We start from the raw sequence: 27,408 nt of genomic DNA, 5'->3' as shown, positions 1-27,408 counted from the left end.
TTTGTTTACTAGGTAATCCACTCCTGGTGAAATGGATTGACATGCTGGTTGCAACAATGCGTTCAAATTCTCCAAGGATTGTGAAGTTGGAGCAGGACCTGTTTCCTTCTATTATACATAAGGTTGCCTGAATCAGAACGATCAGACAGCAACTAAAAATAACAGTGCTGTGCTTTCCTGCATTAAGAAATGATAAATTTAATTAAAAACAACAACAAACACAACCAAAGTGGGAGAGGTGCTCTATAACTCTAAGTTCCAATTAAGATTTTCTGAAAACCGTCCATCTCATAAAACCAAAAACCAAACCCATTGCCATCGAGTCGATTCCAACTCTTAGCGATCCTAAGGACAAAGAACTGCCCCATAGGGTTTCCGGGAAGCGGCTGGTGGATTCCAACTTATTCAATGGGAGACCCTATTCCATGTCCCATCAGAGGAGGAGAATATTGGAGGCAGGATCAGGGAGGGACTGAAGAATGAGGCTGAGGCTTAAGGCTGGGGGGGAAAGAGGAATGAAGAGACACTGCCTTGCGTTTGACGCAGAGAATCAAACAGAAAACCTAGTATCACGGGCACCGCAATCGGGCCCCAGGGACCGCGTGGCTTTCCCGCGCGCCCGCATTGGGGGCGGGGAAGGACCCGGATGGTCCCACCCCTGCAGCCCGGGCCCCCACCTTCGGTGCATCGGAGCGCGGGGCGGAGTCGCCTTCCCCTCCGTGTCCTGATTGGCTTGTCTCCGTAGGCTCTTCTTCGCGATTGGACGCGCTCAGCGCCAGTCACACAGGGTCGCCGGTCTCTCAGATTGTTGGTAGCAGGGACAGCGTCGACGCCTGACTGGATTCGCGGCGTTTTATCGTCTAGTGGGGCGCTCTTCCTCGGGCGCTTGGAACCTGTCTCCGGCTTCCCGGCCGCGGAGCCTGGAAGGAGGCGTCCCCAGGCGACTGGAGAACGTTCCGGGGGCGCTCAGGAGCTCCCCTCGCCGCCCCGCGCAGCGCCATGTCCTGGATGTTCAGGAGGTACAGCGGCCGGAGGGGTGGGGCGCTGGGGTTAACCGAGCGGCGTCCCCAGATGAACCTGACCTTCCCCGCGCCCCTGCCGCGCTTCCTCTGCTGTTTGCGCCGCTCGTATTTGTGGTGCCCGTCGCTCCTGGGGCCGCGGAAGAAATAAAGGCTGCAGATGGGTGGCCCCCCAGGCGAGTCTTAGGCCAGGGCCTTGGGAGGTCTCTGTCACGGGCTGTGGGGGCCTGGGGCTCCGTAGCCAGGATTCCGGCCGTGCTTTATTCCCCCAGCCGTCCCCTAGGGAGCCACTGTGCGCTGGCGTTGTGCTCGGGGTGGAGGGCCGAGTGGCAGAGTCCTTGCCCCCGAGGGGCTTTGATCGGTTTATGAGCGTGCACAGACGTGCAAACACAGGCTTGCAGGGGAGCCAGAGAGGTCTGCGTGATGTGCGAGGCAAACGCAGGGAAAGGAGCGACTGCCCGAAAACCCAGTGCCGTCGAGTCGATTCCGACTCACAGCGACCCTACAGGACAGAGTAGAATTGCCCCATAGAGTTTCCAAGGAGCGCCTGGCGGATCCGAACTGTGGACCCTTCGGTTAGCAGCCGTAGCACTTAACCACTACACCAGCAGGGTTTTAGGAGAGGGGAAACTTCCTGAAGGCCCCCCGCCCACCACACTCGCCCTCACTTTCATTGTCTGAATCGCTCTTCATGCCAATTCTGCATCATTTTATCCACGAGGGGCCTGGGGTGGTCCTGGAACCAGCGGGGAGAGGGCGGGGCTTGAGGTCAGCTCCCCGTGATGGCAGGGTTTGACTACCTGAGTGAGATAAGGATTCTTTGCGGAGGAAATGAAAGCGGTGAATGCTGCATAAGCTATCCGTGTCTACTGTAATAATCCAGGGATGGGCTGGATTATCTGTAAATACAGAAATTGCTGAGCCGTTTTGGCAAGTCTCTTCTAGCTCAATCCACATTGAAATATTGGCCTATAAATGTAGTTACAGACATCACACATATACCATCTCATATAGATTGGTTATCCTTAGGCTAATCAAGAAATTTGTGAACACTAAACTCTGGTGGCATAATGCTTAAGAGCTACAGCCGCTAACCAAAAGGTCATCAGTTCGAATCCACCAGGCGCTCCTTGGAAACCCTATGAGGCAATTCTACTCTGTCCTTTAGGGTCGAAGTCAACTGGACGGCAATGGGGTTAGTGTTTTTTTTTTCTCCCATTCTGAATACCTTGGGTGTGGAGGAGGTTATGTTCAACAGGTAAGGTTCCTGGAAACCTCTCCTGCCCCAATCTCTGTTTTAACCAGGGTAACTCTTAGTGTATATTCAGTGGTTCACACATTTGATTTCGTTTGCTGTGTGAGTAAAGTGTGAGAAAACTGGCCTATAGATAACTGGTATGGTCTTTGAGAAATACCTGGTTAAATATTGTAGTGTTTTTCGGTGACGACTTTTTTTTTTTTTTTAAATAGAGATCCTGTTTGGAAGTACTTGCAGACTGTCCAGTATGGAGTCCATGGAAATTTTTCACGCCTTTCATACCCTACTTTCTTTCCCCGTTTTGAATTCCAAGATATTATCCCTCCAGACGACTTCCTAACTAGTGATGAAGAGCTAGATTCTGTTTTATTTGGAACTTTGAGAGGTCATGTTGTTGGACTACGCTATTATACAGGAGTAGTGAGTATAAAGTAGATATTAAGTTAAATTGTGACATATTTATGGTGTTAACCTAGAAAATAAGAGAATCTAAAAGGGGATATGTGCAGTTAATATTTATTTTTACTCCAAGTAATTGAATATATCCAGGCAAGAGATAATAGATAACTGAACTACTTTGACTTAATATTCTCTTATGCTTACAGTATACAAAGCACTTTGCCTGCACAGTTTCATTTGATCCCAGCAATAACTCTGAGGCAGATGGGACATCTGTATCCCCTTTTTATAATGAAGGAACTGAAGCTCAGAAAGGGGCTAAACATTTTGCCCAAAACACACGGATTACTAAATGGTGTATTTGGGAATGACTTCCCAGTCCATTGCCTTCTCCTCTTCTGGCCCTTTAGTGCATTTCTGCATTTTAATTTTGGAAGATCAGCTCCTGCTGTGTAAGCGAATTGTCTATTGTTAAGAGCTTTTTGTCTTTTTTCTTTTCCTGTAGTAAAGACTGTCCCTGTCTCCCATTTTTTCTTTTCTTTTGTGCCTGTCTTTTTGTAGCTCTCTATCCTCTGCATTTTGTCTGTGTTGCGCGCGCGAGCGCGCGTGTGTGTCCGAAAGAGAATGTAACTTTCTCTGGTCGGTAATTTGTTATGGTGGTCTAGTATGCCTCTGTGTTACGTAATTTTGTTTATTATGAAAAATTTAAAACATACATAAAAGTAGACTATAAACTCCTGTATAACCATGATCTATATTCAACTGTTCACAAGATCTTTCCATATCTGCTTCGTGTATCCGTTTTTCCTTTTCTTTGTTCTTTTGTACTTTAAAGGAAATCCCAAACATATCAACATTTTACACCTGTATAATTCAGTGTGTATCTTTTTAAAACTACATTTTTGTGTCATTTGTATAGTGAAAGTTAATAATTTCTTCTTACATGTAAGAAGTAATTCATAATCAGATTTTCTTGTCTTTTTGTAGTTGGTTTTTTCAAATCGGCATCAAAAGAAGGTTCATACATTACCTTTGGTTATTATACCTCGTAACCCTCCTGCCGTTTTTTTTCATGTCATTGACTTATTGTAGAAACCAGCTGTGTTATTCTGTAGAATGTTCTAGATTTGTTGCTTCTTCCACGGCCCCATGTTTTTCTTAGGTTGAAGCTTCTCAGATCATTTTTTGGTTGTCTGAATCATGTTCTGCAGGAGATTTCCTTGCGTAGAAATTTTCTGGATTTGTCTATGCTTCTGTTTTCCCAATTTTTTTTTAAATTGAAAGTTTTTTTCAAGTCATTCTGTAGTTGTCTGAAAGATATTTACTAGGAAATTCTATGGAAAGGAACAATGTTTCCTCAGTTTTTACGTGTTCATAGTTGAGGAGTTTATACTTGAAGGGCAGTTTTGCTGAATATGTAATCCTTGGCCCATGTTTTCTTCCTATGTTACCTTAACGTTGCATAAAATATTACTGGTGAGAATCTTGATGCCAGTAGGGTTTTATCTCCCATATAAGTGTATTGGAATTTTTTGCCTGGATGACCAAAGAATGTTTTTCCTTATCTTGAAAGTCCAATTGTTTTGTTATGGTATGTCTTACTTAGTATTGACTCTTCTGTAAGTTCAAATTTCCTTTTATTTCAGAAAATTTTCTGTAACTTTAAATGTTTGTTTTGTTCCATAGCTTTAGTTTTTCTTCACTGATCTCTCTATATGTTAGACTTTCTCAGCCCATGTCTATTATTTCCTTTGAAATCCTTTTTATTGCTTTCCTAATTTTCGTCATTTATTTCCCTTGCCATGTTTTTCACAAGTTCTGTTCACTCTTGTGTTATTTCTGCTTTTGTCTTCAATCCAGAAATGGTTTTTCTTTTTTCTAATTATTTCCTGAATTCTATTGGTTCTTATTTTATATCCATCTCTTGCCTAACCATGTAATTTCTATGCTTTTCTATTTCTGATTTGTTCTATTTTTTTTAAACTTACGTTGTTTTCTAAATTACTTTAAACAATGGTAAAATATTAGATTATGGTTTTCTGCTCTGTTACTACTCTGAGCACAATCACTATTTGATATCAGAACAATCTTTATGACATTGGTAATCTAATAAAAATGTGGTAGGCTGATTAAAAGTCATCAGCATTTAATTTCTTCATTTTTTTAAAAAAGGTGTGTTGTTTATTTTATATGTAATGCTGATGAAAAGTCATTAGCATTTAATTTCTTTATTTTTACAAAGGTGTATTATTTATTTTATATGTAATACATGTTCATTATTTTAAAAAATGGCTAAAAGAAAAAAAGAATTAAATCACCCTAACACCTACCATTCAGAACCATACCGTATTCACATTGATGTTTCTTCCACAATTTTCTCTGTGTGCATGTAAATTGCAATCATATTGTATATTAATAAAAATGAGGTCATATTATGCTACTATTGTGATTATCTTTTTCTGTTAGGTCAAATACAAACAGCTTTGCAAGTGGGTCTTCTAGGGAACCACCAGACTGGTCAAATAATGATAATTCTTTGGGAATGAGACTTTCTTTTTCGTTGCAGAAAGTGTATAAGACACATTTGCCAATTCAACACTTTTAACGTGTATAATTCAATACATTGATCATATTCATGATATTGTGTGACCATTTACCCCTGTCTTTTTCCAAATTACTCTGTCACCATTAATGGAAACTCAGTGCCTGAGAGTGAGACATTGAAAGAACTTTATCCATTCTGCTTCCTCTAGTCCCTGTCAGGCTACGTCAGGAATGCCAGTAGGCTTTTATTCTTAAAGGCTACCGTGTAGTTGGAGAGCAGGGGATGGGACTATGGCACTGATAACTCAGTTATTTTTCCTGAACTAATGCTATTCAGGTTGTCATAAGCCTTTTGCTAGTTTCCAGAGTTGCTTTTATGGAAGAGAAAGTTCTTGGAGGTCCTTACTTTGCCATCTTCAATGATAACACTCTTGGGCAACTTTCAGTCACATGAAATCAGAGAATGGCATTAATTGAAGGCAGGATATATTTTTCTTATTCCAGTTCTTGTCTGCCTTATAATTAACACCTTTATTTTTCACTTTTAGATTTTGGAAAACTGAGGCTGAGGAACCAGGCTGCCTGGGTTCAGATCTCAGCTCTGCTCATAACTTTATGACCATGAACAAGTTATTTAACTTTTCTATGCTTTAATTTCTTCATCTGTAAGATGGGGATAATGATAGTAACTGCCCTACAAGTCTGTGAGGATTTAACAGGTCAATCCATTTAATGTACGTAGAATAATGTTTAGCATATAGTAGGCACTCAGTAAAGGTTTGCTGTTTTTCAGAAGTTGTGATATTAGAAATTTTAGATAGTGTAAATCTGTGAGCTTTTAGATATCAGGAATTTCTTAACTTCCCAATGAATGTAAATTAGAAAAGCACTATAAAAAGAATTACTATAAAATACATTCTTTAATTTTTCTATGGTTTGCTTTCAAGAAAAATGCTTTTCTTATATGATATTTATCAGTAAGCATTAAAAAATAGATAAAATATGATGAAGTAAAGTGTTAACTTCTGCTCATTATTTTTGTTAGGTTAATAATAATGAAATGGTTGCTTTACAACGAGAGCCTAATAACCCCTATGATAAGAATGCGATTAAAGTAAACAACGTGAATGGAAATCAGGTTGGCCATGTTAAGAAAGATCTTGCAGCTGCTTTGGCCTATATCATGGACAACAAGTTGGCTCAAGTTGAAGGGTAATGTACTTTGAGAGTTTAGTTTTAATAATTGGGGATTGGTAGTTAACTCTGAACTTGTTAAGGCTCCTTGCTAGCGCCTGTGTAGGTACTCTAAAAACATTTTTAAAAATTGTGATAAATCTATAAAAACCCTCTCCTTGTTTATCGACATGGTTAGATTCCAAAGACCAGGTTGTTAAGCAAAATCAGTGTTACGTGAAAGTGGAGGATGACCGAATCAGCTGACAAAACGGAGGAGGACTACATCATTGCATAACTGCCAAGCTGCATCATTACATAACTGCCAAACCACTGGGAATCATGGCCCAGCCAAGTTAACACAAAACCTTAACCATCAAAGCCAGCATTGCTCTTGCCTCACACCTTGGCATTCGTTACTACCAGGCTTATGTTGTTAATGTGCAACATAGTTGGATAGTAGCTTTTTCTACTAATGTCATAAATGTGAATGTTGGATAACAAGGTAGTCGATAAGTGAGGAGGTGTGTAACAGATCATTTGCCATTTTGACATTTTTTACACGTACCATTCAGTGACATCAGTTACGTTCATCATGTTGTGCAACCTACACCACCTAAGAACTTTTATTACTGCACCTTTAGTATGTATTTAGTAAGTGTTTTCATCCTCTCTTCAGTCTCCACTACTCCAGCTATGAAACAGGTATCCTCTCACTTTCCTACTGGAGAAATATAGACTTTGGTTCAAATATTAGGAAATCCATACGTCTCTCAAAATCTTTGGTTACATAGGCTTGGGAGTCTGGAAGTGTTTAAATCAGGGGTTATAAACTGGCAGCCTGTCATCAGATGTAGCCAAGTTTCAGCTGGCACAGTGTTAAAACTTTTTTCATTCATTTTAGCATTCAAATATCAGGGTGTTTCTCATTTTATATGTATTAGCTTTTCTTTCTAAACGTAAAATGTATTTACAAAGATTTTCTCTTGACAAATGGGATATCTGGCAATGGTAGACCCTCATTCCCACGTGGCATCAGTTGACTGGAGCTGAGTAGCAGCTGTTTGTTTGGATGGGGTGCACATAAACTTTCTAGTTTCACCACTTCTTTTTTTTTAAACTCTGAGCCTCTTTAGTTATCTTTTTTTTTTTTCAAGGCATTTATGTTTCTGATCTCTTCAAATATTTGGAATATTTAGGATATGAAAAGGTGAGTTTGGATGGTAAACTGCTTAGCTGTGTCTTCCTTTACTTGTTTTCTCCTTTTTAAATTCAAGTTTTTAAGGTATTGAGAATAAACTTTTAATGAATTGTGCATCAGAAATAGTTGTTATGAAGCATTTCCCATTCTCCCAGCACAACTGGTTTGCTGTCTTTGGTGGCCCTATTAACCAAAGCTGTTATCCTCTTATACTGTTTTACCTGTCTTATAATCTTTGTCACAGGCTATGCTTGTATTTTAAAATTGCTTTATCCTACTTTCTCAGTTTCTTCTGGCAGTCTGTTCTTAAAATCTACTATTTTCTGGTTGTTGTTGATTCTATTCCCTGTCCTTTTCCTCTTTTTCTGGTCTGTCCAACCTAGTTCCTTTTTATTTTATTCGCATGCAGCATTTGAATGGTACACTTAGAATATTTAACAGATTCTCTATGGTAAAAAAAAAATTCACACTTCTAATTTCGCACTTTTTTCTCCCCAAAATACAATAGGGTAGTTCCTTTTGGTGCAAACAATGCTTTTACCATGCCTCTCCATATGGCTTTTTGGGGAAAAGAAGAAAATAGAAAAGCAGTTTTAGATCAGCTGAAGAAACATGGATTTAAACTGATTCCTCCACCAAAAAGTAAGTTTAGGGTTTTGTTGACTATTATTTTGATTGTAAAACGTTTATTCTCTTAAGTAATACTTTGAGTTTGGTTGGCCAAACTAATTTGGGGTAAAGGTTCCAAGTTACAACTTTTTTTTAGGCATCTCTTTAAGGAAGTTCCAGATTTATTGTTTTAACTCTTTATTTTCAAATAATTAAAGGTTCACAGGGAGTTGCAAAAACAAACAAAAACATTTGCTGGAAGGTGTCCTATATACCCTTTACTCTGTTTCTTTTGGTGGTAACATCTCTAAATCCTGAATTTTAAGCATTCTTACTGATAAATTATAGACAAGAAGAAAAGGATTGTTTGGCAAGAGTTTGCTCAGATAACATGGAATTATTTTAATACTTTTTTTTAATGATTTAGGATTTAGCTTTTTTTTTTTTTAAAAGACCTATTAAGGGAATTTTTAATATAGTTTATTATGTAAGTTTGAAAACTACTTAATGCAAAAAATGCCTATTTCGTGATTTTGTTTTCGTTTTGTAAACTAACAGCTTTAGGATTCAGTGTGGAAAGTGGTTGGGGCTCTGGAAGAGCGGGACCAAGCTACAGTATGCCAGTTCACGCTGCAGTGCAGATGACGACTGAACAGGTGTGCTTCTCTTTTATTTTGTAATCTAAATTTGAATTGAAAATGTTGAGGGTCGAGGTGTTAAAAAGGAAAAGGCAAATATGTATATGCAAATACTAACGATCTTCGTACATGTTGTTAAGTTATAATTGTAGAATAGGGTACATACGTATTTGTAAACGTTTATGTAAAAAGAAAGAGGTGATAAGGAAATATATTCCGTACACACGTATTTATACATACATAAAGACACATGACTATATGTGGGATGTTTTTCTATTTTTTGAAATTTTTACAATGTAAAAATGAAATTTTTTATAGTATTAATTTTTTTAAAAAGTAATTCTTGAAACTTCCTGTTATTTTTCTTAGTCATTGTTAAAAGGGCTTGAGTCTGTGTGTGGTGGGTAAGCCTCAAGTTACTTCTAATTTTTTAGACCTGGCTTGATTTCTTCTAGACTGCTGCTGTATGTTTAAGTCCTGATTTATAAAAGTATAACACATACTTGTTGCCATGAAATTGAACTCAGTCAAGTTAAATAAAGAAATTAGTGTAGCACTGAAATCATCCTAATACCTTATACCACATAGTAAGTTTCTATTGCAGTAGTAACAAATGGAATGTCATTTACTGAAAAAGATTCAGTTGCACCTGGTAGGATAAACCAAATGGTTTGAATACCACTAATAGAATCACAGAACTGCTCTGACAGGGATCACAATAGAGGGTCCCGGACAGAGCTGGAGAAAAATGTAGAACAAAATTTTAACTCGTATAAAAAGACCCAACTTACTGGCCTGACAGACTGGAGAAACCCCGTGAGTATGGCCTCCGGACACCCTTTTAGCTCAGCAGTTAAGTCACTCCTGAGGTTCACCCTTCAGCCAAAGATTAGACAGGCCCATAAAACAAAATGAGACTAAAGGGCACTGCAGCCCAGGGGCAAGAGCTAGAAGGGAAGAAGGGACAGGAAAGATGGTAATAGGGAACCCAAGGTCGAGAAGGGAGAGTGTTGACATGTTGTGGGGTTGGTAACTGATGTTGTAAAACAATATGTGCACTACCTGTTTAAGGAGAAACTCTGGTGGTGCAGTGGTTAAGAGCTACGGCTGCTAACCAAAAGGTCTGCAGTTCAGATCCACTAGGTGCACCTTGGAAACCCTATGGGGCAATTCTGCTTTGTCCTTTAGGGTCAATATGAATCAGAACCAACTCAATGAGTTTGGTTTTGGTTTAGTTTATTCTGTAAACCTCCATCTAAAGTACAATTAAAAAAAAAAAGGAATCACAGAATTTCAATGGCAGAAGGAACCTTAGGCACAATTTAAATTTAATTCATCCATTTCCATTTCAAGATACAAGGCCATGAAAGTTAAATGTCTTACGCAAATTTAGATACAGGTTGACATGTTACAGAGCTGTTACAGAAACCCAGAACTTAACACTATTTGTATTCTTTTGACTGTAATGCAGTTACCTCTTAACACTTGAAACACCTATTGATTATATCTTTAATGAACAATATGTGTCCCAAAGAAAAGTTTATTTTTGCTGTCTGACTCTTTTAGTTGCATGATTTAAAATCCCTGAAATAAGTGTAATTATTACTTTAATTGGTTTGTTCTTGTTTATTGCAGCTTAAGACAGAATTTGACAAATTGTTTGAAGATTTGAAAGAAGATGATAAAACTCATGAAATGGAACCAGCTGAGGTATCAGGCACTATTTCTTTTTGAAATTTTAAAATATGCTGTTACTCTATACATTTTCTATTATAAGATCAACTTTTTTTTTTCAGGTTCTGCATGTGGAAAGAGAAAGGACTTAGGATATTTCTATTTATGATATTTCTATTATTTATAGGCTATTGAAACACCATTACTTCCACATCAAAAGCAAGCCCTGGCTTGGATGGTTTCACGGGAAAATAGTGAAGATCTTCCACCCTTTTGGGAACAGCGAAGTGATTTGTACTATAATACCATAACAAATTTTGCTGAGAAGGACCGACCAGAAGATGTCCACGGAGGAATTTTGGCTGATGATATGGGTTTGGTAAATAAATAAATTTTTTTTCTGTTTGGGGCTAGATATTACTTTCATTGTAGAATGCACTTTTCCCTATGGTTTTCACTTAAAACATTGCTGGACTATGTGTGTGTGTGTGTGTGTTTTGAGATTTGGTTATGGTACAGTTAAAATAATTAGGTAGCTGTAAACATGTCTTCCTCAATTTTCTTTGCTCTTTCATATTCAGGGAGACCTGTCTTTCATGAGTTTTCTTTAAAAAAGATCATCTTTGATGAAATTGTGCTTGTATTCTCTAACAAATATTGTTATATGTGGAGTGTTAAATATATGTATTTATGATTCCTGGTGGCAGAGTAGTTAAGTGCTCGGCTGCAAACCAAAAGTTTGGCAGGTCGAATCCACTAACCACTCCTTGGAAACCCTATGAGGGCAGTTCTACTCTGTCCTGTCAGGTCTCTATGAGTCAGAATCAACTCAGTGGCAGTGGTTTCAGAAGCGGGCATGATTCCTTATATCAGCAGGTTTTATATTTTTCAGCCTCAGACCTGTGTACACTCTTAAAATTTATGAAAGACCCCAAAGAGCTTTTGTTTTTGTGGGCTGCATCGATAATTATTGTATTAGGAAAGAAAAAAAATTAACTTCAAAATAACAGTAGTAAATCCATTACTTGTTAACATGAATAATATATTTTTAAATGAAAATGTATTTTCCAGAACAAAAGCTATTTTAGTGAGGAGAGTGGCCATATAGGACTTTCCATAGTGTACTCTGTTCCATTAAAACTCATTGGTGTATCTTGCAGTTGGAATGATTATTTACCCATGCCTGATTTTGTGGCATCAGATGTAGCTTGTTTGGAAACTCTTGGTTCACTGAGTTACGCAGATCTGCCACATGTTGATGCAAAAATTAACATGCATTAATATCATGTTTGATCTTAAATTCTAGAAAAGTATTTCCATTTTAGGAAGCTGCTGCATCATAGTGTCGTGTATAAGTTTTCCAACATTTTCATTGTCTCTTGAAAGCTCAAGTCATTGGCTACAAATAATGTCAGTTATTTCCCTTGAAGGTGACAGTCTGGTTTTGCTCATTGCCAATAAAATGTGTGCTTTATACTCAATCATGAATAACCACAGCTGCTAGACATTTTTTAAAGTAAGATAAAGGTGTTGCATGGAAAAAGTGGCTCGTGAGCTTGCAACTCAGTCTCACAGGTGATTTTTCTCCAGACAACCCTCATATGCAACAAAAGTATTTTATGTGTACTTCCCATTTTGTTATAGAGAATATTAAAAAGACAAGTACTTAAGGGTTGATATTTAATAAAATTAATATGTACTACATCAAGGTCATTCTTAAGTGAAACAGGCTTTGTCTTTTTTTTAAATCTCCTTTGAGTTTATAGCAGTTAAGAATCTGATGACAGTAGTTCAGTGCCAACTGCTGTGTATCAGAACTGCTAAGGCAGCAGCAGTTTTATCTACTATTGATTTGTATAGCATTAGTGTAGATGTCAAAACAAGTAAGGTCTTAGTAGTAGTATGAAGAGGAGCCCTGGTGGTGCAGTGGTTAAGTGCTCGGCTGCTAACTAAAAGGTTGGCAGTTTCAACCCACCAGCCACTGTGAGATATAGATGTGGCAGTCTGTTTCCTTAAAGATTACAGCCTTAGAAACCCTGTGGGGCAGTTCTGCCCTGTCCTGTGGGGTCACTATGAGTCAGATTAGACTCAATGGCATTTTTTTTTTTTTTTTTTTTAGTATTAAGAAAATACTTTTGACCTCACATAACCCTGAAAGGCGTCTGGGGGCCCCCAGAAGCCCATGGACCACACTTTGAGAACTGCTGCTTTATGCTACTTGAAAATTGCTAGATTCTTATTTCTGTATTGCTAACAATAAATTTTCTACAGAAAATATTGCATAAGTACTTGTTTCCACTTAAATGCGTAAGAAACATTGTCGTCTTTATGCTTTACAGATAAGTTAGGCCTTTAAGTTTTGGTATTTAAATCAGATGTAATAAAATGATCATCTTATATGTATGTTGCAGTTAACTAATCCTAAATTAGCTCTGAACTTCGTGGTAAGCTAGTAATTTCATGATAAAATGAATAGTTCAGAGTGTTAAATGAATCTTAGAACAGCAATATTTTAATATAGTGACGTTTCTCAGAGGTGTTCATGGTATTTTATGTATAAGTCATTTAATAATTCCCAGTAGTGCAGTGGGGAAAACATTTCCTAACTCAGTCAATGTAGTGCTCATTTTTTATTAATATGTGTGTTACTTTATATAACGATCACTATAGCCTGTAGTCTTGAATGATACTAGATTATTTTTAAATTGCTTTTGGAATGTTTTCTGGTCAACTAGGTTTTAGAATCTGACCATCTTTTTAAAACATTTTAAAGGGAAAAACTCTTACAGCCATTGCTGTAATTCTTACCAATTTCCATGATGGCACACCCCTTCCTGTTGAAAGAATTAAAAAGAATCAACTGAAGAAGGTAAGGTATTAGTAAGTGCATTTCTTTTGAAGCTTCTTATATGCTGGGCAACCTTGTAATTTTGCCATTAAAAAATACTGGCCAAAAATATTGACAATATCGACTGTTTGCAGAGATGTGGTGAATGGCCTCTCTCACAGGTTGCTGGTGAGAGTGAAAGCTGGTAGCACCTGCTAGAGGGCAGCTTGATGATGTGTGCTAAGAGACTTAAATGTATTTATAATCTTAACACAGTAATGCTGTTTCTAGGAAACTATCTAAAGAAGTGATCAGAAATTCTTTTTTCCCCCAAAATATATGTACAAGTTTTTTGTTTTTTTACTCTTACCAGCATTATTTGAAAGTTAGAAGATTTGAAATCTCTCTCACTAGGACATCAGTTAAATTATGATATAGCCATGAAACTTAATATCAGGAAACCACAAAAATTCTACTTTCGAAGAATACTCATTTTGATGTTTTTTAATTAAAAAAAAAAAAAAAAAGCCAGGTATAAATCATTTTGTAAATAGAGTTGTTCTTTATTATTCATGAATTCCATATTTGTGAATTAGTCTACTTGCTACAATTTATTTGTAACCCCAGAATCAATACTCTTGACACTTTTGCAGTCATTTGCGAATATGCGCAGAGCTGCAAGTAATTTCGAGTTGCGTTGTCAGCTCTCATACTGTAAACGATATATTTAGTGCCACATTTTTTTGCATTTTTGTTGGTTTCACATTTAAAATGGGCTCCCAAATGTAGCGCTGTATCGTATTCCTAAGTACAAGACAGCTGTGATGTGCCGTGTGGAGAAAATGTGTGTTAGATAAGTTTTGTCGAGGCATGAGTTATAGTACTGCTGCCTATGCGTTCAGTGTTTATGAATCAACAATGTATTAAATAAGGTGTGTTTACTCAGAAACACAAAAAAAATGTTATGTATTGATCAGTTGATGAAAATATTGTTATCAGAAGCTTGCAGGAACCTGGCCCTGTATTCCTCCAGGGAGCAGTAGTTCAGTTATTTGTTAATTCAGTGTTCATGCTGACTTTATAGAACGTAACTACCGCAAATAATGAGAATTTCCTATGTATGTTTATGTGTGTCTAAGTAAGATTACTTACACACTGTATGTACGAAAATGTTAATAATTTTCTCCAGGTGTGTTAGTCTGGCTCCAGAGAAGTAAAACCAGTAAAGCTTATAAATATAAATATATAGAGAGGTTTATATCAAGGAAATGGCTCACGCAGTTGTAGAGGCTGGAAGGTCCCAAGTCCTTGAGTCAGGATAGAGACTTCTCCTGATTGATGTAGCTGCAGGGGCTGGTGAACCCAAGATCCAACAGGTCGGAGAGCAGGGCTCTTGCTCATGGACTGTGAAGATGGATAAATCCCAAGATAAGCAGGCAAGGCTGTAGGTAAGCTGCTAGCTCAAGTCCCAAGAACTGGAGGTCAGACAAACGGGAGCCAGCTGCAGGATCCAGCGCGAGCCAGAAGCCCCTGAGCCTGACCAGAATGTCCGCTTACATTTGATGCAGGCCACACACCCAAGGAAGCTCATTTGAACTGATCCGCTGCTCACAGCTGATCCCATCATGGGGGCGGTCACATATCAAATCTCAACAGGGAAGTGATCACAACATTAAGTGACTGCCAAAACACTGAGCATCATGGCCCAGCCAAGCTGACACACAATCTTAACCACCACACCTAGTGATGGGAGTGTGGGTGACTTTTCTTTGTATGTAACTTATGTATACTTATATACATAAGTTTTTTATACTCATGTGTATATATATATATGTGTATATATATATATACACACAATAAAATTAATTTGTTTTAAATTCATGTAAATTAAATATAATGAGAAAAATAAATGTTACTAGGAAGGAACACTTATCCATCGTTCTTCCTTAAAATCCAAAGAGCTTAAAGTAGGAAATAATCAAAAATATGTATGCAAAATACCTCTTTTGGACTTTTGAATAACTTCACATTTTTTGGTTTTCAGAGAGGGTGCGCATCAGTTGCCTGCCACAATGTACTGAGATTCTGTTTCATTAATTTCTGCACTTAGTGGCATTTCCTTCTTTCCACTTTCACTGGGAGTTAACTCAGTTATGTCAGATTCAGTTCCCTATCCCACGAGTCCCCGTTCTTTATAAGTTTTCCCCCCTTCTCTTAATTCATCCCTCCCATTGCTCCAGAATGGAGTAGCAGTTTACATAGTCTTTATCATGTAGGAGCCTCTACCCTGGGTGGCACAAATTGTTAAGCCCTGGGCCGGTAACTGAAAGGTTAACAATGTGAATCTGCCCAGAAATGCCTGGGAAAACACCCCTGGAACTGCTGCAGAAAGATCACAGGCATTGACAGCCCCGAGGAGCACAGTTCTATTCTGAAACACGTCACGTTGCCATGAGTTGGAATTGACTCAACGAATATAAAGTGGGTTGAATTTTTAAATTTATATAAAACTGACAGCAGTACCATGTAAGAATTATGTCTGTTTCTCCAGGAATGTAATGTTAACAGTGAATCTGTGAAACTTGAAGGAAATACCAGTGAAAAAGCAGATGGACTAATCAAAGGTAAACTTTAATTTTGAACATGACTCAATATTTGATTTAGATTTTTTTGCTCTGATGGTTTTGTACTAGAGAAATTTAGGGTATCTTTCTAAAGAATCTCACAAGGACTGTGATGAAAAGTTTCATCGAGGAGGTATGATGTTTGCGTTGGGTGGTAGAGCTCCAGTCAGAGAGCTGTGGGAAAGCAATTTTGGTTGAGAAAAAAAAATCCCATGAGAAGGCAGTAAAGAAATATAGCACGTTTTATTTTGGGATTTTAGAGTAGGTTATGGTGTTTGTAATATAATGTGCAGGGATCCCTTTATCCGTTACTAGATAAAGATATAAAGATAGGTTACAGCCAAATTCTGAAGTCAGAAGAGAAATGGAATCAGATTTCTATTTAGCAGTTATATGATCTTCTCAAAATTACTTTTTGAAAATTGATTAGAACAGAGCAAGCTGGAAAAGGTTTTAAGAATAGTAGGTGAAGAATTGAAAGCACACCTGTGTGCTATTGTTGTGCTCAGTTTGGGCAAGGAGATGTAGGATAGTAGTTGGAAACGGAGGTTGAGTTGAGGGTGTTTGTGTTTTAGTTATTCATTTAGTTTTTTGGTTGTAAGAAGGACGTCCGTGGCTAGGAAGAGATGAGGGTACAGTGGAGAGGATGATTGGTCGGCATGTGGGAGGAAATGTGATGAAGACAATAGTTAGATGAATTGGAAGGGGGGACATCTTCCCTGCTTCAGAAGGAAAGGAAGTACGGTTGAAGAAGGTTACAGATAAATGAGGAGATAAAGACAGGGAAATTGGAAGTCTATGGAAGGTGGCATTTGATTTTCTTTGTAACATGAACTAAGGTGTGTGGTGGGAGTGAGAGTTGGAATCCAGGCAAAGGATCATTCTGGCGAGTGGGGAGGGAGACTGAACAATGATAGGTAAGAGTTGCTGAATGACACAAGGCCACAGCTGAGATTTGAAAATGTGAATTTATAATACCACTGATTTGTGGTTCTGTTATTTTTTTCAGCAGCCGTCAGCAGTCTTGGTACTGCAGGAAATTCAGCCAGTGTGGGAATTGACTGCACGGGACAGACTAGGTCACAAGAGATTGAAGAGCTTTCTAGTGAGAAAATACTAGATTAGGAAACAGTGGGTGGCTGATTAACTGAGAAAACAGGGAACTTGAAAGGAATGAAGTCTTAGGAAAGTTGAAGAACTACTGAAGTAGAAAACCAAGTTATTAAGAGAAGTACTGTTAGTTAAGATAATTTATTAATATTCTGTATGATATTTGTCTTTTTCTTTGAAATAGAAGGATCTAGATGTAGCAAAGAATCCAGTATTTCAGATATCAAGGAAAAGAATAAATACCCCATGTCAGAATTTTCTAGCTCCCGCCCCAAAAGGTAAACTGTATTATGATTTGATTATATGTAATTTTTTTATTAATATATTTATTTAAACTCAGTTTTTTGTATTTGTAGGAGAGAGAAATGACCATTATATCTGTTATAGCGTTCTTTCAAATACTTTTTTTTTTTTCAAACTTAAAACTGCCCAAATCATCTGTGACTTAGGGCATTCTTATCTCACTGTTGAAGAAAAGTAATATTGATTTATAAACGATATGGATTGCTAATTTTTGATAACTGCTCATCTTTCTACCCCTTTCTATTTCTTTCACCCATGAAGAAATCTAGCTCTTGGTTGGTTTTTTTTTTTTTTTTTTTTTAATTTTATTTCTTGGTACCTAGAAGAATTTTCTGTATGTATTTGAGGGGATGAAAACGGAAGAATGGTTAATGGATGGCTTGGTAAAGACATTCTTTGCACATCTCAGTTCTTTTTCATTTCACCTCTAGTGGAAATAAGACATGATAAAGTTATTTATACCAAAAAACCAAACCTGTTGCCATCGAGTTGATTCCAACTCATAGTGACCCTATAGGACAAAGTAGAACTGCCCCGTATGGTTTCCAAGGCTGTAAATCTTTACGGAAGCAGACTGTCACGTCTTTCTCCCATGGGGCAGCTGGGGATTAGAACTGCTGACCTTTCGGTTAGCAGCCATGCACTTAACCACTGCGTCACCAGAGCTCCTGGAAGTTATTTATGGAGAGTATTATATTAACAGACTAAAAGGAGAATTTAAATAGAAAAAAGAATGCCATTTTGTTCTCACTTTGAAATGGGCCTGTGTTAACTTTATAGGCTTCATTTACTCTCTGAAGTAGATTGAAATACTAGGCTTTTGTTGCATTGTCCACAATCAGTATCTGCAGGGATGACCTCACATCTATGCCTCTGTTAGCTATTCCACCAACAGAGATCTTTAAACTGCAGCTTTGTTCATTGTTTTGTCATTAATACCCACTGAAACTAAGCACAGAACTTCGCATCTAGATCTCAGATCTCACGACTCTGAATTGACCATAAACCTGAATAACAGCATTACTTGGTAGACCAGACCAAATTAAAGGACGTGGAAATAATGAGGGTATGGAGAAGGTGAAATAGCAACACACGTAGTGTACTAATATATACGTGTCTACTGTGCAAACTCTAACATATGTTAACACATTTTGTCCTGTGAAGTATATTTTATTTTTATTCCCATTTTCCAAATGAGGAAACTGAGGCATACCTGAAGTGCCATAGTGAACAAGTGGCAGAATGTGGATTTGATTCTAGGTAGTCTTGACTTTGAAGTCTGTGGCCCACTGTGCTATATGTTTGTACACAAAAGTTTCCATTGTGAAAGAATTATGGTTGTACCTTTCGGCTACTTATTTCATTATACTGGAAGTGTTCTTTTTGCTATGAGCCTTGGGGTTTTTTTGTTGTTGTTGTTCTAGTCTTATATAAATATTTCAATTACCAAATATTGAATTCAGTATTAAAATAATTATATTTTTAGAATGGTTGAATTCTTCCAATTTATTTTCAGTAATAGTGGTACTGTAGTTTGGGTAGTCAATGCATCTATTTAGGAAAGCAGATTGCTTTTTAGCATATTTGACTTTGCTTTGTCAAGAAGTTTCCTTTGAAAATATTTTCAAAAAATAATCAGGGGCAAGACAAAAGCATTTGTATTATATTTGTTAAACTTAACGTTTTTATATTCCATTTTGTTGTGGGTTGGTAAAAAATTTTTTTGTGTATACTTAATTTTAGAAGAAAAACCGTTGACAAGTATATGGAAAGCAGTGATTCAGAGGAATTCGAAATAAGTGAATTACCACAGAAAACAAAAGGTAATAAGAAATGGGATTTGATTTGATGTGTCCTGTATTCTGATCTCCTAGTATGACTCATGTTTATTTTGGTTTTGGTTTTAGGCAAACTGAAAAATGCAAAGTCAGAGACTAAAAGCAGGGAAAAGGGTATGTTTATACATTTTCTCAATACCTGTAATCTACAGTTAGAGACCACTAAAGTAAAACTCCACCGATCTGTATCTTTTTAGTTTCGAATTCTTTAGGAATGGATCTTAAACTTGGCTGATTTTTACATTTGAACTCTTCAAGGAATGAAGCTTACCAAGGGTGTTACATGAATCAAATGAATGAGGCAAACTGAGTGAATGGCTTCAATTAAAATCTAACGGATAATATTTAAACTACCTTCAAGTGAAATAAATAATATTCTACTAATAAAATGACTTTACTAAAACCTTATTTGTTTGTGCTTGCCCTCTTGGTAGTACTATGACTGTTAATTCACACTATCATGTAGATGTAAAGTAATCAGTGAATATCTTTATCTTGTTCCTGTATTTTTAAAACACATGATTTACTTTTCTTTTCTCAAATTAACATCATGTTTCCTTACATATTCCTAATTAGTCGAGAGATTGTATTGAATTTGGAAAAATAACTGTTCACTGACTTTAGGCATCCTCATTGTCAGAAGTCAAAAATCGTTTCTTGAAAAAATTCTTCCTGGGAGCAGGATCATTTTGCATATGGCTGCTCTTACTTTAAGGAGCCTAGGTGGTGCAATGATTAATTGCTTGGCTGCTAACTTAAAGATGACAGTTCAAACCCACCCAGTGGCTCTATAGGAGAAAACTTCTGTCGAACTGTTTTGGTAAAGATCACAGCCTAGGAAACCTGTGAGGCGGTTCTGCTCTGTCTCATTGGGTCCCTGTGAGTCTGAATCAACTCTGTGGTACCTAGTAGTAGTAACAAAAGTTCTTCTTCACTTCTCTTTCTCAAAGAGAAGATAACAGTCTATCATGGATCAGATACGTCACTTCTCTGAACTGGAGATAAATGGCTAGTGTCAGAAGTGGCAACTCTGCTAGTCCTAAATTTTATTTTTATTTAATATATGAGCTCTTAACATAGAGAATGTGAAGTGGTATTCTATCCCCTAAGAAAGTGTGTGTACCTGAGCATGGGAGAGAATTTTGTTTCATATCTTAATAATCCTGCGGGTTTTCTTCAGCAGGCTCTTCGAAGATTAAAGAGGATTCAGAGTTTGCATGTGCACTTACATCATCTACCCCTACAACAAAAAAGAAAATGTTGAAAAAGGGTCAGTAAGTCTGCTGATTTTCTAGCTTTTGTTTGTTTTTTCTGTTTTTTAATTAAAAAAAATTCACATTATATAAAAGTTACAAAACCACATTCCAAGAAGAGGGCACACTCCCCATCCTTTAGTGATTACTGTTTACCTATGACATCATTAAAAAACAAAGCTACAGATTTTTCTGTTTTCCTCCTGGTGCCTTTTCCTATTCTTTTTGTTTTAAGTAAGCAAAATTACTCTTTTTTAAAGGGGTTCTTAGTTCTCTTAGTAGTGAAGAGATTTCTTCTAGTAAAGAAAGCAATTTATGGCTGTTTTAAAGCTTAATCTAATTTGGATTAATTTATAGTAAAGATATTTAATTCTGGATATGATTAGAATTTGCTTTCATTTAAGAATGTTAGCCATCTTTTATAATTTTGGACATGGGATTCATAAGAATACAACATTAAGAGTCTGAATGTTTACAACAGAAAGAGGTTATAAAAGAGGTTGAGGAGATCTGGAACAAGTTGTTATATCTTTCCACTTCGGTTTCCTCTCTTTTTCATGCTGAGGATACAGCAAAGTTCTTAGTTTGATGGAGCTTATAGTCTAATGGTGGGGTAAACATACAATAAACAACTAAACACATACTTTCAAATAATGGTAAGTGCTGTGAAGAAAATAAAAGCGAATAATGAAAGACTGAAGAGGGGGCTGTTTAAGAAAGTGATACTTGAGCTAACAGAATGATGACTAACAGCCAACTTTTTCAGTGTAACAATCAGAGATAATTTGGGAATTGAAGATCTAGGCATTTCTGATAAGTTACCTTTGACCCTAATTTTGGAAGTTTTAAGCAATGTGGAACTTTCAGTTGCGATAGTATTAAGTTCATACATGGAAACCTCTTTGTCTTACAGACACACAGCAGTGATTCAAGAGAGAAAATTTAAAAGGTCATAGCTCTGTTAAAAACAAACATTATCTGTGGAAGGAGAACCAGATTAGAAATGAAAACCACTGAGTAGAGACAAAAGTCAGAGTCCTGTTTGCCCTTGTGGTAGATAGTGATTTTTTAAATAGGATATAAAAAGTCATGAGGGAAGAAGGAGAGTCAGGATTAGGATGGGGAGGTGGAACGTGTGGCTGATTGCTTCCATGAAAAACTGCCTCCTTTGCCGTGAGATCAGAACTGGATGGTGCCCAGCTACTGTTACTAAATGTTTTGATCAAAGATTCTATAGAAGAATTCTAATCAGAAGGGGGGTGGGGGGGATGCAGAACAGAATTTAAATTCTCATGGAACTTAGACTTTCTGGAGTAATGGAGTCTGGGTGAACCCCTGAAACTACTGCCCTGACATAGTCCTTAAAACTTAAACCAAAAATATCCTCAGAGGCTCCCTAAAACCAAACAATAGTTTAGCTTAACTAGTAAAGAATGTCTGAAGTATTGTGGTCTTTTAAGATCTATCTACATGGGTTCAAATTGACAACAGCCACTCGAAAGATTAAACAGGAAACTTAGGGGGCAGTGAGTTTATGTTAATGGGGGAGGAACAACTCGGAAGGGAGGGCGAGAATGGTTGCACAACTTGAAGAATGTAATCATTGTCACTGAATTGTACATGCAGAAATTGTTGATTTATGTTCTGCTGTCTATATTAATAACAACAAAAATAGTTTATTAAAAAAAGTCATGAGGAAAAGATGGATTAAATTCTACATTTTAAATTTTCATGCATTAAAGGGCATCATAAACGAAGTGAAAAGTGACAAAGTTGAAGAAGATATTTTCGATAAATATAACTGACAAAGGATTAGTATCTAGAATATGTAAAGAACCTCCTACAAATCAATTAGAAAACGCAACCCAGGAGAGGAATAAAGGATATAAATGTGTGGTTCATGGAAAGAAAACCCAAATGACCAGTAAACATAAGGAAAAGACTCATTAATCATTCAATAAAACCAAATCCATTGCAATAGAGTTGTTTCCAACTCATAATGACCCTGTAGGACAGAGTAGAACTGCCCCATAGGGTTTCCAGGGAACGACTGGTGGATTCAAACTGCTGACCTTTTGGTTAGCAGCCTGAGCTCTTAACCACGTTGCCGGCAGGGCTCCTGTAGAGGGATACATGTCTTCAATTTGGTGATTTTTATCTGGGGAAGGGGAGGGTATTTTGATCAGGGAAGTATGCAAAAGGGATTTTTGTTTTTTTAACTGTAGCTAAAATGTTCTCTTTCTTTAAAAAAGAAATCCGAGGAAAATATAGGGAATTTTTTTTTTTTTTTAATAATTTTTAGTGAGCTTTAAGTGAAGGTTTACAAATCAAGTCAGTCTGTCACATATAAGCTTATATACACCCTACTCCATACTCCCACTTATTCTCCCCCTAATGAGTCAGCCCTTCCAGTCTCTCCTTCATGACAATTTTGCCAGTTTCTAACCCTTTCCACCCTCCTATTTCCCCTCCAGAAAGGAGATGCCAACACAGTCTCAAGTGTCCACCTGATACAAGTAGCTCACTGTTCATCAGCATCTCTCTCCTACCCATTGTCCTGTCCCTTCCATGTCTGATGAGTTGTCTTCGGGAATGGTTCCTGTCCTGGGCTAACAGATGGTTTGGGGACCATGACCGCCGGGATTCCTCTAGTCTCAGTCAGACCATTAAGTCTGGTCTTTTTATGAGAATTTGGGGTCTGCATCCCACTGATCTCCTGCTCCCTCAGGGGTTCTCTGTTGTGTTCCCTGTCAGGGCAGTCATCGGTTGTGGCCGGGCACCAACTAGTTCTTCTGGTCTCAGGCTAATGTAGGTCTCTGGTTCATGTGGCCCTTTCTGTCTCTTGAGCTCATAGTTATCGTGTGACCTTGGTGTTGTTCATTCTCCTTTGATCCAGGTGGGTTGAGACCAATTGATGCATCTTAGATGGCCGCTTGTTAGCATTTAAGACCCCAGATGCCACATTTCAAAGTGGGATGCAGAATGTTTTCATAATAGAATTATTTTGCAATTGACTTACAAGTCCAAATATAGGGAATTTTAAAGATTTACTTTACACAGGTAGTGACAGTATGTGGATATTGATCTCCATTTTTTTTGTTTGAAATATTACGAATTAAAAAGGAATGTTTTTTGTTTTATGTAAACTCTAACCCAACCAAAATGAATGTAAAAGAACTCTGAACTTAAGCTACTAGTTAATTTAGTTAGATTCACTGTTTAGGAACAGAAACCTCAATTTATGGACCTTGAAGGGTCTTACACTGCTATCTGCTGGAGTTGTATGTGTGGCCATGTGTTGTGGTGTAGCTAAATCTGAGGAAATGAGCTGTCTCCTGATTAAGTGAGCTATTAGACTGAGAGAAAAATAGCAGCAACATAGTGTCCCAGTGTGTGATACTGATTATCTATTAATATATGTCTCTATGGCAACTGGCAGCAACAGTTGCTGAAATTAGCCTCCCTATTAAGCAACAGTTAACATTTTGTTAGAAATGCAGATGCCACTGTATTTTAACAAACTGGTAGGTACTGCTGGGTGAAGATCTCTAGAAAGAAACCATTTATGATTAGGTGATGAAAACTGAAAATAAGAATTTTCAAACTTGTAGCAAATATTTGTTGGAGGACTGCTGTGTCCAAGTAGCTTCTGGTTATTTGCTTGGCTTGTTCTCTCACTTCACTTAGGTTTCTGATCAGTTGTCCTTCCTCAGAGAGACCTCCGAGCAGCCCTGTCTTTACACGCACCCCACAGTTTGTACACTGATGTCATGATTGGTTATTTCTTCCTAGTACTTACCCTGCCTGACATTGTGATAGATGCCTAACTTCAGATTAAGCTGTAGACCTTACATTAGAACGTAAGGTCCATAAATGTAAGGACTCTTGTTTTATTCACAAAAGTATCCCCAGCCCCTGCTGTAATTTTTGTTACACTGCTAGCTTACTAAATTGAATTATTGAATGAATAAATTGTTGAGGTGTGCACTAAAAATTGCAATGAGAGTTAATCAGTTAAGCACATGTCAAGAATGGTAAGTATTGTATTTTAGTTTTTAGTATTTTTTAGAGAGACTTTTGAGTAGAACGTGGTATTAGTAATAGTTTAGCAGTTGATCTCTGTTAAAATTAGGGGGAAACCTGCATGACTGGGCTTGCCCTTATTTGTAATTCTTTTAAAATAAATAATTGGACTAAAATTTCTGGACACCCGTCAGAGATTTCTGTTGTAATCATAATTGTCTTTTAAGATGATGCTACATAGCATTTAAATGTTATGCGCATTGGTTTTGGTCCTCTGCCCTGGAGATTTCTATTACTGCCCACTTCCACCCCCTTCTCCCCGCTGGTATCAGCAGATCTGGACCATTTTCAGAAGGGAGTGGACACAGAAGGGTTTGCATAGAACCCAGAATCAAGTTCTGTCATTCTCAGTAAGCAACTATTTCCAAGCAGAAAGGTGTTCTGACGTTAGTTGACTCACCTTGGTCTGAAATGATGGCTAATAGTAACATCCAGCGACAGTTCAGTTATTTCGTTGAGATAAGATATACTTTAATAGCAATATTAGAGTAGCAAGGAACTGATTCCTTTGGGGAGATTTCTTACAAAAATTTTGCAAGCATTACATATTCCAATTTGTTTAGTGATAATTTATCTTTTGGAGAAAGGTCTACAAGGATCTTGTAACTTGCTTAATAGTTTATTAATCTCACCTGTTTTTTCAAGAGAGAGCAAAATATTCATTAATCTTTTGATGAGACTCGGCGAGTCTCTTAACACCTTTTGAGCCTCCTCAGACACAGGGAAATTATTAGTATTTTAGGCTGAAGTGATTTTATTCTTATATCAACTTTAAATATTTCATGAAATCTTTAATTTTGTATATAACTAAGGGTCAGTTTTACCTTTGGTTATCTTCAATTTTATTTGAGAAATTAATGTGAGAACAGAATTTTTTTTAAAAGCCTAAAGCTGCATTTTAATTGGATTTCCTGGGGAAGATATTCCACTGGGCCAGGGATATACTAGCTACAGAATTTGTTTCTGAATTGTTTGTTGTAAATGTATTAGTTACCTGTTGCTTTGTACCAGATAACTCTAAAACTCAGCATTTTGAAACTGGACATTTATTATCTCACACGTTTGTTGTGGGATGGGGGATGCTTAGCTGAATGGTTATGGCAGGCTGGTAGTGTCCCATGAAGTTGCAGTCATTAGTCAGGGCCGCAGTCACCTGAAGTCACTTGGGGAGGATTTAATTCTAAGTTCACTTACAGGTTGTTGGCCAGAGTCTGCGATCCTCACCGTATGCGCCTTTCCATAGGCTGCCTGAGGTCCTCACAACAGGGCAGTTGGCTTCCCCCAGAGCAAGTGAGAGTCCAAGATGGAAGCTGCAGTCTTTTATAACTTAATCTCACAAATGACATACTACTGTTTGACAATATCCTACTGGTTACCCAGACCAATGTTGGTAGGGTATGGAAGGGGAGCATACAAGGTTGTGGATACCACGAAGTGGGGATCTTTAGAGTCCATCCTAGAAGCCAGCTACACAATTCAGAAAACTACTTAAAACAAATACTCACTTTAATCTTCATTATCAGGAGATAGAACCTTGCCAGACACTACACAGTTCCTCCTTTTGCTTCCTCCCAGTCACAGCCTTCTACCTACCACCATAAATAATCAGTATCTGGATTTTTAGTTGTTCAAAGTGGCACAGTAAATCCAGTCCCTATTACTCTATAATGGCTGGAAACAGAAGTCCATCCACTTAATTTTTATTCTTCCTAATTTCTCATTTCATAGAGGTGCATTAGTAACCTTACTGACCCCCTCTGTGTATGACTCGATGGCACTGGGTTGTGCAGAGAAAAACAAAACCTAAAGGCGGTGTTAACAATTGGTTCTTTCAGGAGTGTCTGCAGCGGAGGAGTCAAAGAAAACTGATCTTGGAGAGAAACCAAGAACAACACTGATCATCTGTCCACTTTCTGTGTTAAGCAACTGGATTGTAAGTCTTTTAAAGCCCTTTAAAAATGTGATGTAATTTACGTTTAATACAATAGAAAGTATCCTGTTAAAGATTCACTCATAGAAATATATCTAAATGTAAATAATTACTAGGTGAATTGAGGTCATTTTTCTTTGGAAATTTATAGTAGAGAAAGTAAAAAAGCATTATTGATTGATATTGTAAGATTTGTTTTCTGTGTCTGGCTCTGTCATTTCTGTCCCCCATAGTGGGAAAGGTGTGTAAGACTCCACCATATGTATAAAGTGACTTGTTAGATGCCATTTTCTAAGAACTCTATTAACAATAACCTTTTTATAATAATATGTAACATTTAGTGAACTCTTTTATTTGCTTGAGCTCTTTTCATAGATTTTCTCATTTAATCCTCATAACTGCTATTCTCATTGTCCAGGTGACCAAACTGAAACACGGAAGTTACGTAACTTACTTAAGGCCATCCACTTAGTAAATGATGGAGCTCACATAACTAACTCTCCAGCATTCTGAGCACAGAGCTTGCACTTTTAAGACTATCCATCAGAAAATTTTGTCTTTTTTTTCCCCCCCAGATTTTTTTTAACATTATGGTGGAACGGAACCTCTTTTTGTGTTATGTTTAAGGAGCAGCTTGGTTTTTTTTCCTTCCCAGTTTGATCTTCAAGGTGCATGTTGTAATGAAATAATGACTGTGTTGGAGACAGTATGAACATAAAGATGCCTGGATGTGAAGTTTGATTCTTGCCACCTGCAAGCTTACCTGCACCTCTCCTGGCCTTACCCCTTCTCGTCTCATAGGAGAAAGAGGTCCCACTCTTTGCAAGACCAATACTTTAGCCTGTGTATTGTCGACTCAATAGCACTGGGTTGTTTTTTTTTTTTTTTTTTGTATTGGAGTATATCTTTTCCCACCTTTGCTTTT

General features: G+C 37.5%; 1 protein-coding gene across 8 annotated transcripts in view; it reads left to right on the top strand.

The window, feature by feature from the left end:
• Window positions 1-797: 797 nt before the first annotated feature.
• The window catches only part of HLTF (helicase like transcription factor), a 50,174-nt gene continuing 23,563 nt past the window's right edge, over window positions 798-27,408 (top strand). For 4 of the 8 annotated variants that reach the window (XR_010319151.1, XM_023555431.2, XM_003416163.4 and 1 more), the window contains exons 1-14: window positions 798-1,019; window positions 2,490-2,697; window positions 6,266-6,432; window positions 8,103-8,236; window positions 8,762-8,859; window positions 10,477-10,551; window positions 10,703-10,894; window positions 13,289-13,384; window positions 15,894-15,966; window positions 17,261-17,354; window positions 19,123-19,202; window positions 19,287-19,331; window positions 20,398-20,487; window positions 26,389-26,486. Coding sequence is in view for 7 of the 8 variants with exons in the window: in XM_023555431.2 (XP_023411199.2) it covers window positions 1,000-1,019; window positions 2,490-2,697; window positions 6,266-6,432; window positions 8,103-8,236; window positions 8,762-8,859; window positions 10,477-10,551; window positions 10,703-10,894; window positions 13,289-13,384; window positions 15,894-15,966; window positions 17,261-17,354; window positions 19,123-19,202; window positions 19,287-19,331; window positions 20,398-20,487; window positions 26,389-26,486 (1,470 nt within the window). In the remaining variant the exon portion in view is untranslated. Of the gene's footprint in view, window positions 1,020-2,489; window positions 2,698-2,882; window positions 3,129-6,265; window positions 6,433-8,102; window positions 8,237-8,761; window positions 8,860-10,476; window positions 10,552-10,702; window positions 10,895-13,288; window positions 13,385-15,893; window positions 15,967-17,260; window positions 17,355-19,122; window positions 19,203-19,286; window positions 19,332-20,397; window positions 20,488-26,388; window positions 26,487-27,408 lie in introns of those variants that run through there. The other 4 variants (XM_010595967.3, XM_010595965.3, XM_064275576.1 and 1 more) reach the window with 4 other exon arrangements.

This window comes from Loxodonta africana, chromosome 23 (genome assembly GCF_030014295.1).
Source record: "Loxodonta africana isolate mLoxAfr1 chromosome 23, mLoxAfr1.hap2, whole genome shotgun sequence".
NCBI lineage: Eukaryota > Metazoa > Chordata > Mammalia > Proboscidea > Elephantidae > Loxodonta > Loxodonta africana.
The sequence above is the reverse complement of the archived record's forward strand: the minus strand, read 5'-3'. Positions and strand labels throughout refer to the sequence as shown.